Genomic DNA, 21,148 nt, shown 5'->3' with positions numbered 1-21,148 from the left:
TAATGAGGAAATGGAGGGACACCAATAGAGGATGCTTTATTGAAAGCGCCCTCTAAGGGTAACCTTAGAGGGCGCTTCTAAAAAAGCGCTCTCTATGTCCATGTACATTTCCAGTTTATAAGGCGCTTTTGGAAAGCCTTAGAGAGTGCTTTTAGAAGCGCCCTCTTAGGCCCCCTTTAGAGGGCGCTTTTGTAACAAAGCTCCCTCTAAAGTGAAGCCAAAAAAAAATGGAGGGACAACAATAGAGGGCGCTTTTGTGAAAGCGCCCTCTAAGGTTACCCTTAGAGGGCGCTTTTGAAAAAGCGCTCTCTAAGTCCATGTACATTTCCAGTTTAGAAGGCGCTTTTGGAAAGCCTTAGAGAGCGCTTTCAGAAGCGCCCTCTTAGGCCCCCTTTAGAGGGCGCTTTTTTTAAAAAAGCGCCCTCTAAGGTCCCCTTTAGTAAACATTAAAATTATAACATATACTGCATGTCTCTTTATTTTCCCTCTCTATAAGCTATTTCGTTTACGTAACTGGGTTTTCTCTCAACTGCGATTACTCTCTACTGCGATTACTCTCGTCCTCCGTTCGTTCTCCCTCCCTCACCGTCATCGTCGCCGTTCGTTCTCCCTCCCTCACCGTTCACGTTCACTGTGTTAACCTCTTCCACCGTCACTGTTCACTTTCTTCTCCATCGTTACCGTCACCTTTAAGGTATTTCTCTTCTCCATCGTTACCGTTCACTTTCTTCATGTGTTTGATTAGGGCATTTTCTAAACTTAGTTTTTCATTTTGTGCATTATGTTGATTAATGTTGTTTAGGGCAAACTGAGTTTTTTATTTCTGATTGAAAACTGATATATTTGAAGTGTGTTTGAGCTTGTGCTTGGAAGTTTGATGATTATGGATGCAAGTTTGTTCATGTTCCAAACACCATAAGTTTGCATTGGTCTTTTGCATGCAGTAGGTGTGTGTGAGTAAATGTGTATGCAGTAAGTTTGTGCATGCAGTAAATGTGTTCACGTATTGAATCATTGTCTTACTTGGGTCTTATTGAATCATTTCTATATTACAGATAAAATGGCTAACCAAGACGATACCCATGCCGCGAATGAATCACGTAACAATGTTGAAAAAGAAATCAAACGAGGATTGACTGTTATGAAGTCAATCATTCGTGCAAGAGACAAGGGTGTAAAATTTGAAGTACATTGGAGTGCTGAAGACCAACTAATTGAGCCTAACGGTTCAATGTTGGCAAGTTACATTGGTTTCCTTGTTCGCCAACATATTCCGATTACATGTGATAATTGGAGAAGTCCGGACTTGAAGGTTGGCAAGGAAAAAATATGGTCGGAGATACAGGTACTTACCATATATTGTTATATGTTTTTTTTGTTGACTATTTGTTAATCATATATTGTTATAATATTACTTTATAATAACACACTCCATTTGTATGTTTTTTAGAGATCCTTTCACATCGATGAAAGCCGGCAAAAACATTGTATTCAATTGGCCGGAAAAAGACTCCGAGGATTTCGATCCTTTTTGTGCAACAAATTTCTCAAGGATGAGGAAGGAAAATTTGTTGAAGGAGAACGGCCAATGAAGTATGCCGAGATTATTTCAGCCGATGAATGGGATAACTTTGTCGCCAAACGAAGAAACGAAAAATTCCATGTAATGTCTATTAATTATGGTATTATACAATTGTTAAGTTACTTGGTTCTAATATGCCTTAAACTTTTTTATCCAGGAAGTAAGCGACATAAATAGGAAAAGGGCATCAAAACCCGCGTATCCGTACAAAAAAGGGCGTACGGGTTATGCACGGTTACAACAAAGAATTGTGAGTATATTCAAATGCTATGAGCTTATACATTGTCACAATATGTTATAATTGATGATCTTATAATCTAATTCAATGTGTAGCTAGCCGAGGAGAAAAGTGACGCAACATCTCTTCCGGAGCACGTATTATAGAAGGCTGCTCGGGTTGGGAAGGATGGGGCTGTCGTTGAAGCGGTCCAAAATGTTTATGACGAATGTGTAAGTATATGTAACATTATTTCTTTAATTATATCGAAAATTTTGTTAGACATATAATTCATTTTTAATCTCCTCTAATAATATTTCAGGAGACTTTATCCCAAACCGTACCTTCAACCGAGGTCCAGGATTGCAGGAGCGTACTTAGTCGAGTACTAAATGTTCTTGAGTATTCCGGTCGTGTGAGGGGTAAGGGTTTTGGTGTGACTCCGTCGTCATTTTATAAAAAAACAAAAACAAAAAATCCTACCAACAAAGAGGTGATGGAGACCTTGGCGGAGTTAAGGGCACAAGTACTCCAACTGCAAAACGAGAATGCAAGGTATAGAGAGGAAAGGTGCGCTTCCGAGGCAAAAGATACTAGTGACCGAGCTAGTATCAATCATCAACCGAAATTTCCCGAGGTAATTATATATGTTATTATGAAATTAAAATAGCACTTTTTTACTTGACACATATACAAGTTAACAATAACATTTATTATTGGTTTAGGGCATTTCACCTTGTCAGCTGTATCTATCGTCACCAACTTATCGCATGGTTGGCAAGGGAAAAGTGCACAATACTTTGGGTGAATTACTTCACCATAATCCCCTCCCGGTGGGATTTATGAAAGTTTCGGTTGACCTCGTATTAGATACGGACGCCCGTCTACCATTACCCGACGTTGTTTCAGAGACAACGTTGATGCGAGATGCAGTCGGATCCTTTGTTGGTTGGCCGTCAGATCTAATTTTCCCTGATGCCGAGGTATATATGTTCTAAATGATTATGAATATTTAGTATTCACATTTCAATTCAGCTACAATTATGATATTTAATCAATCCTTATTACATGGTAATGTTAGACTCCTACAAGACCCATTATGAAATAATTGCAAAGGAGGACATGCAACAACTTTTTGAGCACGACGAATTGGGCATCGCTATCATTCATACATACATATGGTACTCCGATCAATCTATAATTTACTTAGTTGAACAATTTATTTACACATTTCAATGAGTAGTCTAATATTTATTATGTTTCTATTTAAGGTATATGTATGACAAATTGATGCGGGGAACTGAATTGTGTAACCGTTTCAATTTTATTGCTGCTTCCCGTGTCAACGCAACGTTAATATCGAAAAATCCAACATCCGTAAAGAATGATCTAGTCGATAGATTCATGGCGGCCGGCGATAATACTACACGCAGTTTGTATTTTTTACCGTTTAATTCTGGCAACGGGTTAGATTTTCTTTCTAATAATTTCATTCTAATCTATGTATATCTTTTACGTAGAAAATTTTCATTCATCTAAATTTTTGTTTTATTTTACAGTGGTCGCTGGGTGTTGGTTGCTATGGATCTTTCGAGACTAATAGTGTATTATCTCGATTCGTTATCGGGTGATTGGAGTAAATATCCGGGTTTGAAGAAGACGGTTGACACGTAAGTGAAATTCCCCTAAATATTCGTGTGTATTTCTATATTTAATTATGTCTGTCAGATTGACCTCAATATACGTTTTTATTTTGTTAGGGCAATAATAAAATTTAGATCGAAAAAGAATTACCGCATTAGGAAGGACATTACCTGGGTCAGAGTTCAGGTATATATTAAGTATCTTATTTTTGCTTATAATAGTGTTTGTTTTTTTGCTTATAATAGTGTTTGTAAGAAATTAACTATATATATATTGTTTGTTTTTCTGTGTAGTGTCCTCAGCAAAATAATTCGGTCGATTGCGGATTTTTTGTATTGAGATTTATGAGAGATATCATTGCATTGAATCGTATAGACATCCCAAAAATGGTATGGAATAATAACTTAGGGTTTATTTTAATATTATCGGATAACTCATCTAATTTGTTACTAAATCATGAATATGTTTTATTCTCTTAATTGTAGTACTTTGAGGAATACAAATCTTACTCAAGAGCTCATTTGGATGAAATGAAGGATGAATTGTGTCAATTCATTGTTGATCAAAGAATCATATAGCTAGGTTGTATATTGTTGTACATATATGTATGGAATGTTGTTGTTGTATGCTGTTGTTGTATATATGTTGTATATTGTTGTTGTACTTTTACTAAATCATGAATATGTTGTTGTATATTGTTGATCAAAGAATCATATATTAATGTTGTATATATGGATGATTAATGTTGTATATAAATGGATTCATGTTGTATATATCAATGGATTAATGGTGTATAACATTGGATTAAAGGATGAAATCAATATGAATTTTACACTTTTGCAGCATGCGAACAGGTTACCAATTAAATATCCACTGTTTTTCAAACAAATTTTTTTAAAATAACTAACACTTTAGAGGGCGCTTTCTGTAGGAAGCGCCCTCTAAACACTTTACATTGAGAACTTTAGAGGGCGCTTTGTCCAGAAAGCTCCCTCTAAACACTTTACATTGACAACTTTAGAGGGCGCTTTCTGCAGAAAGCGCCCTCTAAAGTGTTAGTTATTTTAAAAAAATAAGCGCCCTCTGAACACTTTACATTGACAACTTTAGAGGGCGCTTTTTCCAGAAAGCGCCCTCTAAACACTTTACATTGACAACTTTAGAGGGCGCTTTTTCCAGAAAGCGCCCTCTAAGGTGTCCCTTTATGGACCACTTCAGAGGGCGCTTTTTTCATAAAGCGCACTATAATGTGGCCCTTTAGACAGCGCTTTCTCCAGGAAAACAAAGCGCTGTCTTTACCTATGCCAGCGCCACTTTAGAGGGCGCTTAAAAGCGCTGTTATAGGCCAAAATAAGCGCCCTCTTTTCCCTTATTTGGCGTAGTGACTTAAGGTTGACAACTCTACTGGAAAAAAGGAAAGTATCACTTGGGGAGAAACACAACAAAGGTGAAGTAATCACATCAAGAAAATTTGAAATGAATATGACTATGAATTTAGCTACGCATGATCTATGTATGCATGTATGCGTGTGATGTTTATGCTGACAAAACATACGCATAAATTGGTGATGAAATAAACATCACAATATAACCGGATATTCGGCTAGCCATCACTAGAGATAAACAACACCAAGGATAAATCCAAACAATCTTTGTCTAATCAAAAAGGACAAGTACACGAACTCCATTTCAGTTAGGAGTTCCAAGCTCCAGATTCAACTGGGGATGAAGTAAATTATGTATTCTGCTGGGGAAGAAACCCACACTCGGCTGGAGGAACCTTAATCAAATCTTGGTTGGGGAATTAGGTTTAGTAACTCACTAGGGAACGTTAAGTCCCAAAGACATCAACTGGGGGATATGGAGCCATACACCTTAACATGCCATAAAAAACTTGAAGTAAAGATCCATCATCTGGGGATACTTGCAAGGCAGATCACAAAAAGACGTAGTTCTACATTTTGAGGTTTAACCGTTCTTGGAGAAACTGTTGATATTCCTTCTTATATTCATAAATAAAAGGAAAACACACACATTTCTATCAAAAACAAAAGCTTTTATTTCAAGACTTCCTATCAAAAGTAGAAACGATATCTTGCAAGGTAGAATAAAATAAGAATTGCAAATAAATGGATAAGGTCTCAAATTTTATTGAAGGAATGGTAATCAAAAAATGGCGTGATTCCATGGATCATTTACAAAAATTTGGAAAATTGTAATTAAAGGGAAAAGGCTACATTAAAATACGATGACCATTATTCTCCCTAATAACTTTTTGAATTCCAAACATTCTTGAGCTGATTGAGAGCCATTTGATTGAGAACTCTTGATGGATGAGGTCGCCTTAGATAATTCAATATGTTCTGATGCAGTTACTTGCCATTATCTCTAACTCTTTCCTAGATTTCCCTTTCAAGTTTTCAATCTACCGAGATGATTATTTCTGTTTATGTCTCGAATTTTTGCCTGGACTGCCCTTTCGGGTTTTCAGCCCACTGAGACACTCATTTTTTTGGCCTAAGTCTCCCTTTCGGGTTTTCAACTTAGCAAGTTGTTCTTTTATTTTTGTTATACAAAATATTTCTTGACTGCATTAACATTTATAGGACGGGGGAGCTCCTCACCATCCATAGTCGCAAGAATTAATGCACCACCAGAAAAGCCTTTCTTGATAACATATGGGCCATCATAATTAGGACTCCACTTGCCTCTAGAATCAGAAATGAAAGATTGGATCTTCTTAGGCACGAGGTCCCCTTCTCTGAATACGTGAGGTCGGACCTTTTTGTCAAAAACTTTCTTCATTCTTTGCTGATATAACTAACCATGGCATAAAGTTGTCATCCTCTTTTCTTAAATCATATTCAATTGATCATACCTGCTCTGACACCATTCAGCCTCAGATAAATCAGCTTCCATCAAGAATCTCATTGACGGGATCTCAACTTCTATCAGGAGTATTACTTTCATGCCTTATACCAAAGAGAAAGGAGTTGCCCCTGTTGAAGTGAGGACGGATGTGTGATACCCATGCAAAGCAAAAGGGAGCATCTCATGCCAGTCTTTATAAGTCACAACCATCTTTTGAATAATCTTCTTTATGTTCTTTTTTGCAGCTTCGACAACATCGTTCATCATTTTGTTGTTCAAGTTCGATCCATTATCAGTGATGATCTTGCTTGGAACACCATAACGGTCGATTAGTTGATTTTTGATAAACCGGACAACCAGTTTCCTGGTGACATTGGCATATGACGTTGCTTCAACCCATTTGGTAAAATAGTCATTAGCCACCAGTATGAAACGATGTTCGTTCAATGCTTTGGGTTGAATCATTCCAATCATATCAATTCCCCATAGGAAGAAAGGCAAAGGAGAAGAAAGAAGATTGAGAAGAGTTGGAGGTACATGAATCTTGTCGACATAGATCTGGTATTTGTGACATGTCTTCACATATTTCCAACAATCGAACTCCATTGTCAACCAATAATATCATGCCCTTAACATTTTCTTCGCCATTGTGTATCCATTGGCATGAGTACCAAAGGACCCTTCATGAATCTCTTACATTAACAGGTCTGCTTCGTGTTTATCCACACATCTGAGCAAGACCATGTCGAAATTTCTTTATACAACACGTCATCATTCAAAAAGAAGTTACCAACTAATCTTCTCAAAGTTTTCTTGTCTTTGTTTGACTTCCCAAGTGGGTACTCTTGCTTATGAATAAAACATTTGATATCATGATACCACGACTTATCATCTTTGACCTCTTCTTCTGAAAACACATGAGCGGATCGGTCAAGGCGCATAACATCAATTTTGGGTACATCATTCCACCAGTTCACAACAATCATAGAGGACAAAGTGGCTAATGCATCTACCATTTGATTTTCTTCACATGGAATATGATGAAACTCAATTTCATTGAAGAAGGTCTACAACCTCCTTGCATAATCTTTGTAGGGGATTAAACCGGGTTGACGAGTTTCCCACTCTTCTTTGATCTGATTGATTACCAAAGTCGAGTCTCCATACACATCCAGAATCTTAATTCTCAAGTCGACAGCTTCTTCGAGACCCATAATGCAAGCCTTATACTTTGTCATGTTGTTTTTACAATTGAATGTCAACCTTGTAGTAAAAGGAATGTGGGAACCATGAGGAGTAACAATGATGGCTCCAATTCCATTACTGTAAGCATTAATAGCTCCATTCAATATTAATCCCCAATGGGATTCTAACTCTGGCCCTTCATCTAGCAATGGTTCATCACAGTCTATTGCCTTTAAATACATCACATCTTCATCCGGGAAGTCAAACTTGATAGATTGGTAATCATCAATGGGATGGTGAGCAAAATGGTCAACCAAGATACTCCCTTTGATGGTTTTCTGGGTATGATACTCAATGTCGTATTCAGGCAAAAGCATATGCCAACGAGCAATTCTTCTGGTCAAAGCATGATTTTCAAAGATTTACTTGATTGGATCCATTTTGGATATCAACCAAGTGGTATGATTCAACATATATTGACGGAGACGATGAGCAACCCAAGCTAAGGCACAACAAGTCTTCTCAAGCATAGAATACCGAGACTCACAATCTGTGAATTTCTTACTCAGATAGTAAATGGCGTGCTCTTTTCTACTTGTTTCATCTTGTTAGCCATGCACACAACCCACAAAATCTTCCAATATAGTAAAATACATAATTAGCGGCCTTCCTTCTACTAGAGGAATCAGAATATGAGGCTCAAGCAAGTATTCTTTAATACTATCAAAAGCTTTTTGGCAGTCTTCCGTCCAAACACAACCCTGATCTTTTAGAAGAAGCTTGAATATATGGCCATAAGTAGAAGTCATACGAGAAATGAATTTGGAGATGTAGTTCAAATGTACGAGAAATCCTCTCACTTTCTTTTCAGTTTTAGGCGCGGGAATTTCTTGAATGGTTTTTTACTTTGTCGGGATCAACTTCAATTCCTCTTTGGATAACAATAAAACCTAAGAGCTTTCCTGATTGAACACCAAAAATACACTTGTTGGGATTCAGGCGGAGTTTATATTTTCACAAGCGCTTAAATAACTTCAACAAATATTCCACATGTTCTTCTTCAGTTCTGAACTTAATAATCATGTCATCAACATATACTTCAATTTCTTTGTGCATCATGTCATGGAAGAGAGTTTTCATGTCTCTTTGATATGTTACACCAGCATTCTTTAAACCGAAAGGAATTACTCTATAGAAGAATGTCCCCCATGGTGTGATGAATGTTTTTTTTCTCCCTATCTTAGGGTGTCATTCTAATATGATTGTATCTGGAGAATCCATCCATGAAAGAGAATACCTTGAATTAAGCAGTGTTGTCAACCAACATGTCAATATGTGGTAATGGGAAATTATCCTTTGGACTGGCCTTGTTTAGATCTCTGTAGTCGACACACATTAGAACTTTGTCATCTTTCTTATGAACAAGCACTATGTTGGCCAACCATTGAGGGTATTCAGACGTGATAAGGAAGTCTGCATCAATCTATTTTTGGACTTCCTCTTTGATCTTTATGGCCATATCTTGGCGAGTTCTTCTCAATTTCTGCTTGACCAGAAGACATTATGGATTCAAAGGCAAACAGTGCTCTATAATATCTGTATCCAACCCTGGCATGTCTTGATAGGACCAAGCAAACACATCCACGTACTCTCTGAGAAGCTCTATCATTCTCTCTTTGACAACTAGAACAAGCAAATCTCCAATCTTCACCTATTTTCTATCTTCTTCTGAACCCAAGTTGATTACCTCAATTGGTTCCTTGTATGCCTGAGTGGTTTCTTCCTCATGCTCGAGTAACCGAGAGATCTCATCAGGAATCTCTTTAACACTTTCCTCTTCAGCTTCAAATACCGGGAATTCAAAGTTTAGAAAGGACATAAGGTCATGGTTTTTTAATGGATGTTTCATAAATTAATTTGCACATGTGATTATGCTTGAATTTAGAAATAGATAAAGGTGGAAAAGTATGCAAATGTTGCAAGTGATTATTACATACTTTTTGTTTTAGAATTACCATTTTCTGGAAAAATAAAAAAGTAAAAACAAATAACATGGAAAGCAAAAGGTGGCACTTTTAATAATGATTGTCAAATCTTGTAATAAAAGCCCAACACCAACTCTTTTGCCTTGGGCAGAGAGAAAGGAAACATTTTTTTAAAAAGAAAACCCTCAAAATATTCTTTTGCCTTGTACAAAGCGAAAGGACAGGACAACAAAACATTACTTAAAAATGTGAGTAATGGACGGGACATCAACAACAACCCAGTTTTGACAAACCACTCAATGCACAACGAGGTCTGGTGAATCCTTTCCAGGATCATCTTCTATAATAGCACTGACTCAGGCAGAGTGGGATGAATGAAACCTCCGCTACGGAAAACTTCTTGAATAGGGCGTATGAACGCGTCCTTTTGACAACCTTTGCAGACGAGGAAGAAAAACCAAGACCTTATCGGGACTTGTTATCTAGCAAAATCACGACCTCTCCCCAACCATCAGTTGCACAATTCTTGACCACCTTCTACGTATCCTTGAGAGAACAAATGGATGCCCTACTTCTCTCAATATCTTGATCAATAATAAACAAGGCTTGAAACTGGGTTCCAATAGCATCTTCAGGTTCAACATAAGAGAATGATGAAAGGTGGCTCACAATCAAATCATGTTCTCCATATACCATCATTAATTTCCCATTCTTTACAAATTTGAGCTTCTGATGAAGAGTAGAGGTGATTTCCCCTGCCTCATGGATCCACGGGCGACCTAATAAAAAATCGTGTGCTACTTCAATGTCCATAACCTGGAATGTGATCTGAAAAGTGTGAGGACCAATAGTCATATGAAAGTCTACCTCTCCAATAACAGTTTTGCGGGAACCATCGAAAGCATTCACAATAATCCCATTACCTCTCATTGGAGCGCCTTGAAAATATAATCTGGAAAATGTTGATTTAGGCATCACATTCAGTGACAATCCAATATCTACCAGCACACTCGAAAGAGCGTCACTCACATAGTTCGTTGAAATATGTAGCACCATATTGTGATTTCTACCCTTTTTAGGGAGCTATTCATTACAAAAACTAAGATTATTGCAGGCAGTTATGTTAGCTACAATATTGTTAAATTGACCCACAGTCACGTTATGATCTACATACGCTTGTTCTAAAACCTTTTGCAAAGCTTCTCGATGAGCCTCAAGGCTCATTAACAAGGAAAGCATGAATATCTTTGATGGTGTGTGCAACAGTTTCTCCACCATGTTATACTCGTTTTTCTTTATAGATTTCAGCACTTCATTATCCATCTTATGATTTGTACCACTAGACTGACTAACCCGCTCAATTGGAATCTCAACCTGAGTTTTCTCTACATCGACATCTTCGGTTCTTCTGGGACATGTAGAGGCAAACACACGCCCACTTCTTCTGACTCTGGTCACATCAGCAATATTAACAATGGAAGGCAAAGGAACCTCCACTCAATCTTCAATCATGGTGGCGTTATACTTGTATGGTATAGCCTTCTCAGATTTATAAGGAACTGGACCAGGAAAATTGATAACCAAAGGAGAAGCATAAGTATTTCGGTTGTCATAAATGATCTCCACAGGCTTGGGAACATTGAACTGAGGTACTATAACATTAACTTCATTATCATCATGGTTCCTATCATAGGTGATCGTGATAGTCCTTTGATCTAAAAACTTCTGAATATCTTGGCGTACAAGAGGACATGCACGCAGATTTATGGAGCAAATTCTAGAAGCAGTGTAATTGTGTTCATGATCAACGAAGGCAAGCCTTGTCAAACTAGCATGCATTCTGACTAAGGATCCTCTGGTAAACCTAACCTTGAAGACTTCAAATTTTCCTGGACAACCATGCACCATTTTTACTAAATCTCCCTCATGCTGAGGTAAGGGATTAGCTTGCACACTCGGATTAACATCTTTGAAGGACAAAATGCCACCTTTAATCATCCTTTGAACATCAGATTTTAAGACATAACAATTCTCTATACTGTGACCAGGTGATCCTTGACGGTACGCATACAATTGAACAACTTTGTACCAATAGGGTATTTCTTTTGGGACAGCGGGTGGAGATCGAGTCTAAATGTGATTTTTGGCTAACAAAGTCGGGAACAACTCCGCAAATGACATTGGGATAAGATCAAAATGGGGTGTTCTTTGGACACGATTGTTGTTGTTGAACTAAGGGAGAGCCTGTTGTTGAGGTTGTTGATGTTGTTGAGTAGATTGTTGAGTAGGTTGTTGATGAAACTGTGGTTGATAGGTTGGAGCTACCACTGGTGGATTGATGATTAGAGAAACGGTTGCAACATGCTGTGGTTGGTACCTTCTTCTTTGTCTGCCATGCAAAATGGCACTAACTTCCTGTTCCTTTTTCTTAATGAACCCACTTCCGAACTTCTTAAAATTACTGGAAGAACCCAATTTTTAGTTAAACGTCCCTCACAGAATTCCTCTTCAAGCTGCATCCCCATGTTCACCATTTTAGTGAAGTCATTTGGTGCGCTTGCAATCATATGGTCATAGTAAAACGAACTCAAAGTCTTTAGGAAAATCTTTATCATCTCTTTTTCCTCAAGCGGAGGACATATCTAGGCGGCTACCTCACGCCATCCCTGAGCATACTCCTTAAAATTCTCCTTGTCCTTCTAAGACATGGCTCAGAGTTGGTCCCTGTCCAGTGCCATGTCTACATTATATTTATATTGTCTGATAAAAGCTTCTCCAAGGTCATTGAAAGTATGGATTTGTGCACTGTCCAAACTCATGTACTACTTGAGGGCGACACCAGTTAAGTTATCCTGAAAGTAATGGATTAATAATTGATTATTATCTGTCTGGGTTGACATCTTGAGAGCATACATTACCAGATGACTTTGAGGGCAAGAGTTGCCTTTGTACTTCTCAAAGTCCGACACCTTGAACTTGTGCGAAATCTTAACATTGGGAACTAAGCAAAGATCAGAAGCATTCTTGACAAATAAGTCTTTTCCTCTGAGGGCTTTGATTTCCTTTCGCATTTCTGAGAATTGATCTTGAAACTCATCAATTCTCTCATCCATTACAACACATTCACTTGGAGCGGTGTGGAAGATAGGTTCTTCGTTGTAAGGAGTAGTGTGTACAACAAGATGTAGCACCGTCATCACGGAGATAACAACTAGAGCTTCAGTAGCCTATAGACGATACCCTTCTGGCATATAATTAGGAGGCATTCCCCAAAGAAAATCGGAGGCCATGTGGTACTGAGGATCACTGAGGGGTGCCATAAAAATAGGTGTAGACACGATCTCAGAGATCACGATTCTTTGAATAGTCTCTTAAGAATCAGGTGATGGTTGATTCTGAGCAGCCACCAATGCTTCCATCATGTTGGAGAGTCTTTCCAAGCTTTCTTTCAGAGTGTTCACTTCTTCCCAGAGCTCTTAGTTTTCTTGCTCGAGTTGATCCATATTTCTTTGTTGACCCGCTCGAGTGTTGTGCGGATGATACAATTTGACTAACAGAGATAAAAGACACAAATAAGTTTCCTGGAATACAAACTTCTTGCATGATACATGATGTGTTAATGCAAATGAATTTTTTTTCAAGGAACTTTTAATAATTATTGCAAACGTTATAAAGGATAACATTTTTTAAATAGCTAAAAGAACCTCATTTCATTAATAAGTGGAAACAATACAAATCAGAAGTTTTAACTTTCAAAAGTTCTAAACAAAATAGAAAATAACAAAAGCTAGAATCTAAGAGTCCTAGGGTATCCCGTGAGAAGAAGATCCAATCCCTCCTTGCAGCTTCCTGTTGAGCTCCTTGATCTGGTCTTCCATCTGAGTCTTCTCAATCATGAGCTTGTCAATAATCAACTTCCAAGCAACTGAGGAGGGAGGAGTATATGGCAGAATGCTAGAGGAAAATAAATCTTGTTGTACCTTTCTCTTCTTGCTGAAAAGCTCCTCTTCATTCTTCTTCTTCAAATTATTTTGGAGTTCTTCATTCTCATTATTAACAAATTGATATTTGTTCTTCCAAACGTCCCTTTCTCATTGCACCTTGGTCAAAGCAATCAAAAGTTTCTCCGTATCAGTCATGAAAATCCGAGTAGGCTCTCTAGCGGCTATAGGAAAAGGCTCATGGCGAGGATAAGGCATATTGAACTTGATAGCCCTAGATTTTAGCCATTAAAGATAAGTCTCCAAAGAAACACAATTTGGCTTCCCTAGAACTTCTCTCCCCTTTTTATGGACATGACACCATGCATGCATAATCTTCTCCTTAAGTGATTTGTTATCTTCACCTTCTTTAAAGAAGAGGCCTTCCAAGAGGATATTGCTTGGTTTATCTTTCATAGGATATCCAAGATGACGACGAGCCAAAACCGGGTTGTATTTGATACCTCATTTTGTACCGAGAAGAGGCACATTAGGAAACTCTCCATAAATGTAAATGATTTTCACTTCATCATGAGCATGACTATACCACTCAATATCATAATGTGTGAGAGACATAATCATTTGTGACCATAAAAGACCATCCTTAAGATCCCAAAAAGTAGTAGACTAAGGCAAGTAAGAAATAAGCCACTTGTAAAGCAAAGGCACACAACATATAATCATCCCTTCACAATAAGAGTTTCTGAGATGAATGGAATGGTAGGTATCTGCAAGTAGAGTGGGAACTAGATTTCCAATCAAGAATATCTTAATAGCATTAATGTCAAAAAAGTTGTCAACATTAGGAAAGAGGAACAATCCATAAATGAGCAAGGCAAGAATATCCTTAAAAGCATTTGTACTCTTCATACTAGCAAAGTAATGAGCTTTATCGATCAGAAACTTAGCTGGAAACCCAAGAATACCTCCTTTGATGGTTATATGAGCTTTAATCTCAGACATCTTTAAATGAGTAGCTTCAGAAATAACTTTATCCTTAGGAATCTCCTCCAATCCAAAAAATGGGATCTGATCAGAAATAGGTAATCCAAGCAAATATGAATACTCCTCTAGTGTGGGCATAAACTGGTAATCTGGAAAGGTGAAGCAATGATACAATGGACCATATAACTGGACTAGTGTAGAAAGAATTCCATCTTTCATATTGGTTTTCAATAGTGACAGAAGTCTCCCATATCTATCCTTGAATCCTATTGGATCAGCAACCAAATCCCCTAGTTCTCTTAGATCTTCTAGCTTGAGACTCTTGAAAGTGTACTTTTGAGTTCTTCTTCTTCCAAAATCCATGGTAAAAAAAATCATGTGATGTTTTCAACAAGTGTTTCTAAGTTCCTTGAAAATTTGGTAAAAAATTATGAGTGAATGCATCAATGTATGGATGCACAAACAAGAACACAAACATATGTGGTTCAAAGGTTCGACGTTACGAGCATGGGTTCAACCATCCCAAAAGGTATGTACTAAGGTTTTTTACCCATAGAAAAAGGTTCTAAGAAGGTTCCCAAAGTCATTGATCAATCTTTTGGATATTACTAGCACACTGATTACTCGGGAATCAATAATATTCTCAAGAGAACCTCGTTTGAGTGTTGCATCGTGTATCAACTATTTCAGGTTTACACCTTCATAGTCATTGCACTATGTCCTAAAAGGCCAAGTGGGGTAAAGGGATACTAAAGTCCTCAATTTCTCAGGCTCCCAGGTCGAAAGTAGCAATGCTTTCACAATTACTCATTTAATAAAGACTACCCTCAAAGGGGCTTCTACGGAGTGGGGGATTCTCAAGTCAGCTTGTTCGGGATTACTCCACCCAAGCTTTCTCGACTATACCACCATTCTATCTTATTTATGTATTCAAGTCCGGGTTAGGACATATCTCACCACATATGAATCACCAAAAGAAACCCAAACAATATAGCAAACAATATAATAACGAAAATATATACAAGATATGTTTAACCCTCTTGGGGAATTCCCCAATGAAGTTGTCATTTTTGTCGCGGTTAGAATCGGATACCAAGCTATTAGGTTAGCTTGACTCGTAAAACTAAATGTCACCATCGAACTTTAATTTATCCAATGGAAGGGGAAAAGATCAAATAACCCATAAATATGTAATGCAAAACAGTGCAATAAAGAGATTGAAGGTTCGAGGGTTTGTTATGAAAAGGGAAGGTACTAGCATGTTAATCATCTATAGCATCCTATAGGAACCTCTTGAGATATTTGTGTTTGGTTATTGTTGTTTGCTAAAGATTTAGGCAGATGAGAAGAGAAGTGTGTTTTATTGCTTTTTTATTTGAAAAGACATAAAGTCTTGTGCCTACGTGCCAATGAAGGATCAAAATCCTATAGTTCGGGGTACAAATAACAAAAGGGTTTGTTTAGTAGATTTTAGAAGAAGAAACAAGTTGTTATCTTAAGGAGAATACTCATATAAACCACCATAAATATGAGAATATGGATCTTTGAATCATTATGAAGGAAGGACTCCAACTTGGATATAAAATATACAAGTATGCCACTAACTCCTTCATATGGAAAATAATCAACATGAATTTCAATCATTACTATGGGGTAGGAGATTTATATCTCAACTATAAAGATGATTCATGTCTAGTCTCTTTTGAGAAAGGGTTTAAAAATGAAAAAGCCAAGTGGAAAATTTTTTCAATGAGATTTGTGTTTTTTAGTCTTATAGAAAGAGTTTGATATACTTAAAGTTTTTTTTGAAGCATTTATGAAAAAAGAAAGTTTGAAAATTCAATGCCTAAAGTCAAGGTTTTTTATATGAAAGAAGTTCAAGTTTGAAAAATCCTAAGATTGGACTAGGATTTAGAAGGGACTAAAGGGCACAAGGTGGGTAAAGGAAGCTACAAACATACACAATGAATATGCACATGAGAATAAGTCAACTATAATCCTTTTTCCTTGGATTGAAACATAAGCACAAGTCTCATGTAAGAAATATCATGGATTAACAATATGCACTAAGCAAGCATATGAAAAAAATCACTACCATGTATCAAACTTAAACATCTTAAGACACCAATATATTTCATGATATATCACATGGATCATACAAGCATACAGGCAAAAATGTCTCAAGAATAATTTTGCAAAGTTCATCAAGTCAAAACATCAAACAAGATATATCATGATATCAATCACAAGACATGTAAAGAAATGGTCGAGGCATTTTAAAAATGGACCTATAAGGAGCATATAAGCATGTTAAACCTTAAACAACTATGTCATGCATCAATATTAAAGCAATGTTTAGGAGCAAGTTCAAAGCACATCAAATTATCATTGTATGACAAAAGCTCACCTCATACAAGGTTTCAAGACATTAGGGTTCATGCCTCTATGAATAATACATTAGGGTTTCAAAGAAAGTCATCAACCATCAACATCCATGTACTTCAAGCACAAATCAAATAAACAATTTATCATCAAGTCTAAGTCCATGTATAATCAAGGTGTTCAACACATATGGATTAAAATGGGAGAAAATTAATCATGAGAAAAATTGAATCAAAGCATACTTAAATGAAAAAATAAAAAGGAAAAAATAACAAAGTTTTTTTTTGGATTTTTTAATATAAAATTAAAAACTAAATAATAAAATAAATGAGCTTTTTATGAGGGAGTTTATGTTCAAAACAAACATAATGGTAAAAAGAATGAGTGAAAATGATGCTTTTATGAGGGAGTTTAAAATGAGCTTTTTTTTACCTAGCGGAGTGTGTCCGTTGCACCTTCAAAAGCACTTCCAGATGAGAAATAATGATCCCTCTAGCTTCCTTGAGTGAAAATATGGAAAGAGTGCAAGAATGATTCAATTTTATTTCTTTCTTGATGATGAATGTTTTTTGTGTGTTGGAGCATTGCAATGAAGCATCCTTTTATAGTGAATGAATTCAGATTTGGTGCAGTGGTTATTGGTATTGTTTGATGGACTTTAGATCAAATCTAAAAAAATGGTGAGAAGTACAAAAGTAATTTTTCTTTTATTGTTTAGATAGAGTAAGATCAAAGTAATTTCTATTTACAAAGTTCCAAGCAAAAGTGGTTGAGAAAAGTGATCTTTATGGAAATGGCAATGAAGCTTTATGCCAAAATGATCCATGAATGGTATGTTGTTTGGATAATGGTTCAAGCTCTTGTGTAATGCATAAATATTTTTTTAAAAACACTAATTATGCTAAGATTTATAAGCATCATAGGCTGCAAAGCATGATCTTGAGGTTTGGCTTTGGTTTGAACGTGAAACTTGACATGAAGATGGACTTTAAATTTGGCCTAACATGGTGACTTTCCTTCTTTTAAACTCCTAGCTCAAGTGTGATAAATTCATGTCAATGGTATCTTCGAGAATATTTTCCTATCCTATAAAACTTTCATGTTGAACAGTTGAGGAGATTCATCTTGGATCGTGGAGATAATTGGCCATCAACTTTAACAATCTTAACTGCTAAACACTTGGAAAATTTTCCAAGTGTTGAACAATTTTACAACTTTGAGATCTCATCTTCATCACTTCATATATTCTAATCCTTATGAGATATTTGGTTCATTATTTATACAAAGTTGAAGCATGGAACATAATCTACAAGTAAATACTTTAAGCATGAAAAATGATGGCTTGAGGAAGAAGCTACAAACTTATAAAGTGGGCTTCATGAACATGCAATTTCATAACTTGGAGAAATTTTGAAAACCCCAGATTTGACATTCTTGAACTTTTTCTTGATCTTCTTGATCAAATACATTTATAAACCATATTTTCATGATTCTTGACTTGATAAACCCATGGTTGACCAAGAAATCTCAAAAGTCAAACTTTGACCTTGAGCAGTTGCCTTTTCATCAGATGAATTCCAAATCTTCAGTGATAAATGAATCAAACTTCTTTAGCCATTTGAAGCACATGAGTGGATCATAATGAATCACTTGAGGACCTTTAATCATATTTCAAACCATTAGATCATGTCTTGGTCATAAATTCAACATCAAAGCAATCTTGATCAAAACCCTAATTTAGGCATCAGGTGAATTTCGAACTTGTTGATCTTGAATGGAGGCAATATTGAACTTGATCATGATGAATGGAAATTACTTGACTATTGTGAATGAATGAGAAGCTTGAACTACTGAGGAATTCCCATAATCTTGATCAGTCAATCACTTGAGCTCCTTAAACCAACACATCTACCTTATGAAAGAATCAAACAAGACAAAATATATATATATATATATATATATATATATATATATATATATATATATATATATATATATATATATATATATATATATATATATATATATTTAATTTCATAAGGTTGGTAATGCATAAAAGGTGCACACATGAGTTGTTTGATGGTATGCAAATGATAAAAATGAGATGGGATATTAGGGATAAAAATTAGGGTATGACAGGTACATGGTGTCCCCACTAATATTGTGTCAGATAGAGGAGATCTGAAGTTCACTTCATGGTTTTGGGGATCAATTCAGCAAGCCATGGGATCGAAGTTGTGTTTGAGTACGTCCAATCATCCTCAGACAGATGGTCAGACAGAGAGAATGATACAGTTCTTGGAAAATGTGTTAAGGTCATGTTTACTTGAAAGTGGAGGACATTGGAAAAAGCTCTTACCATTGATTGGCTTTTCATACAACAATAGTTACCGTGAAAGTATCAGAATGGCCCCTTATGAAGCTTTGTATGGGAGGAAATGTAGAACACCTCTTTGTTGGATGGAAGTTGGTGAGGAAAGGATTTTAGGATCGTAAATTATTCAAGAAAGTACAGAGAATATAAGAATGATTCGTGAGAAAGTGAAGAAAGCGCAAAGTTGAGATTTAAGGAAGGTGACCATGTATTTTTGAAGGTTACTCCAAGGTTGAGATTGAAAGGACCATTTAAATCACGGAAGTTAAGTCTGAGATACAAAGGACCATATCAGATTATAGAGAGGATTGATAAAGTAGCTTACATATTAGCCTTACCACCTTCTTTATCTGAGATGCATGATTTTTTTCATGTATCTCAACTCTAGAAATTCATTCCTGATTCTCTTAAGCCCGTTCTTCTAGATTCAGTAGAAATAGAAGTAGGTCTTTCTTTTAAGCCTCAACAAAGTCGTGTTATAGTACGAGAAACTAAAATATTGAGAAACAAGGAGATTCCTCTTGTTAAGTTCCAATGGGATGAACCACATCTGGGCGATGCTACTTGGGAGCTTGAGTCCGACATGCGAGAAGATTATCCTCATATTTTCCAAGTAATTTTTAAATTCGAGGATGGATTTTGTTTAGGAGAGGGGGGGGGATCTAATACCTTGTATTTACTTAAATACTCAAGTTCATATCAATTTATTTCCTATGTGCTCTGAAAGTTATCAGTTGGGTCAAATAGAGTAACTAGTGAACTCTGATTGACTTAACTAATATTCTCTGAGACTGGCCTTTTATTAATTGGTATAGGAGGGACATTTTGATAATATTAATAGTGAGTTAATTACTCTAGTAGAACAAATAATAAAGTGTAGTATCACTTGGGATATTCGTTACTACTATTGTTATTTTTCTAACCACACATTTCTACCACTCATTTGTGTCCACATGTTTTTCCATCACAAAAACTCTTACCAACTTCTAAGTACCATTTCACTTGCCCATTTCCATATCAAATTGTAATGAATTAGTAAAAGGAAAGGAAAATAAGAAATGAAGCACTGGAGAGAAAGAGGAAACTTGTGGAAAGAAGAAAAAACTTGGAGGAACCAATAGCTTGGAATCACCATCTCATCCCAACATCTTTCATCAATCTCTGCATCTCTTCATCGAGGTGGGTTCTAGTTAGAACTTTTATGTTTTAGAAGTTAAGGTTTATATTAGAATCATAGAATAGTTGGTAAGGTTCATGATGAGTGTTCTATCTTGGCTATGAAGATTTCCATAAACACAATATTTACTCCTATTCTCTGTGATGGTTATGATTCACATGATTGAGTGTTATTGTTGTTGTTTAGGCTTCTATATGCTATTTTATGTTCCTTATATGTTAAATTAGTGTTTTCCCCACCCAAATGTGTCATGGTAGTGTTTTAACTATGTCATATTCGCTACAGTTTGCTAAGAAAAGTCAGGGGAAATCTGCTACTGACTAGGTTCACTAGGAGTTCGCTGGAGCTCACTAAGCAAACTTGATAGAACTGAGAAAAATACCTTGGTTGTTGTTTTCACTATAACTCAAGAACCGTAATTCCAATTAACGCGCGGTCGAATGCGTTGGAAAGCTTGTTTAAAAATATATATGGTCATAATATTTGATGATAACTTCTTGCATGTTGTTTGTGATGAGTGAAATATGCCCCATTTTCTTATGTGTGTCTTATGACATATGTTATAATAGGTATGCACTAAATCAACAATAATTGAGAGAAATACATGATGAACAATGTGAGTTAACCTAGAAGTCTAATTAGGTTAGAAGGATTAGATACATGATATATATTACATGAATAACATTAGACGATGATGTTTATACAAGATGATACCTCAGTGAGTATCATGGATGAATGATCGCCATGTGTAGGAATGTTATGCCTTGTAGGGAACATGTTGTGTTATTGTGTTGTTATGTTATTAG

General features: G+C 36.3%; 2 protein-coding genes across 2 annotated transcripts; both read right to left on the bottom strand.

The window, feature by feature from the left end:
• Window positions 1-10,021: 10,021 nt before the first annotated feature.
• Window positions 10,022-12,681, bottom strand: LOC127131193 (uncharacterized). The gene is made up of 4 exons (XM_051060126.1): window positions 12,403-12,681; window positions 11,010-11,614; window positions 10,673-10,934; window positions 10,022-10,567 (listed from the first exon to the last, which is right to left on the bottom strand). The coding sequence occupies exons 1-4, from the start codon at window positions 12,679-12,681 to the stop codon at window positions 10,022-10,024; spliced, it is 1,692 nt and encodes a 563-aa protein (XP_050916083.1).
• A 1,410-nt stretch (window positions 12,682-14,091) lies between these two features.
• On the bottom strand, window positions 14,092-14,772 carry LOC127131192 (uncharacterized). The gene has a single exon (XM_051060125.1). The coding sequence runs from the start codon at window positions 14,770-14,772 to the stop codon at window positions 14,092-14,094; it is 681 nt and encodes a 226-aa protein (XP_050916082.1).
• Between the last annotated feature and the right edge of the window lie 6,376 nt (window positions 14,773-21,148).

Source organism: Lathyrus oleraceus, chromosome 3 (genome assembly GCF_024323335.1).
Source record: "Lathyrus oleraceus cultivar Zhongwan6 chromosome 3, CAAS_Psat_ZW6_1.0, whole genome shotgun sequence".
Lineage (NCBI taxonomy): Eukaryota > Viridiplantae > Streptophyta > Magnoliopsida > Fabales > Fabaceae > Lathyrus > Lathyrus oleraceus.
This window is presented reverse-complemented; position numbering and strand designations above follow the sequence as displayed.

Bases quoted from the DNA above. Each gene is read 5' to 3' on its own strand.
- LOC127131193 (XM_051060126.1), bottom strand. From the start codon at position 12,681: ATGACGGTGCTACATCTTGTTGTACACACTACTCCTTACAACGAAGAA. The intron at 10,935-11,009 runs GTATAACGCCAC...TGATGTGACCAG, and splicing joins GAGAAGGCTATACCATACAA to AGTCAGAAGAAGTGGGCGTG. The intron at 10,568-10,672 runs GTTTTAGAACAA...TGTAATGAATAG, and splicing joins ATCGAGAAGCTTTGCAAAAG to CTCCCTAAAAAGGGTAGAAA.
- LOC127131192 (XM_051060125.1), bottom strand. From the start codon at position 14,772: ATGGATTTTGGAAGAAGAAGAACTCAAAAGTACACTTTCAAGAGTCTC.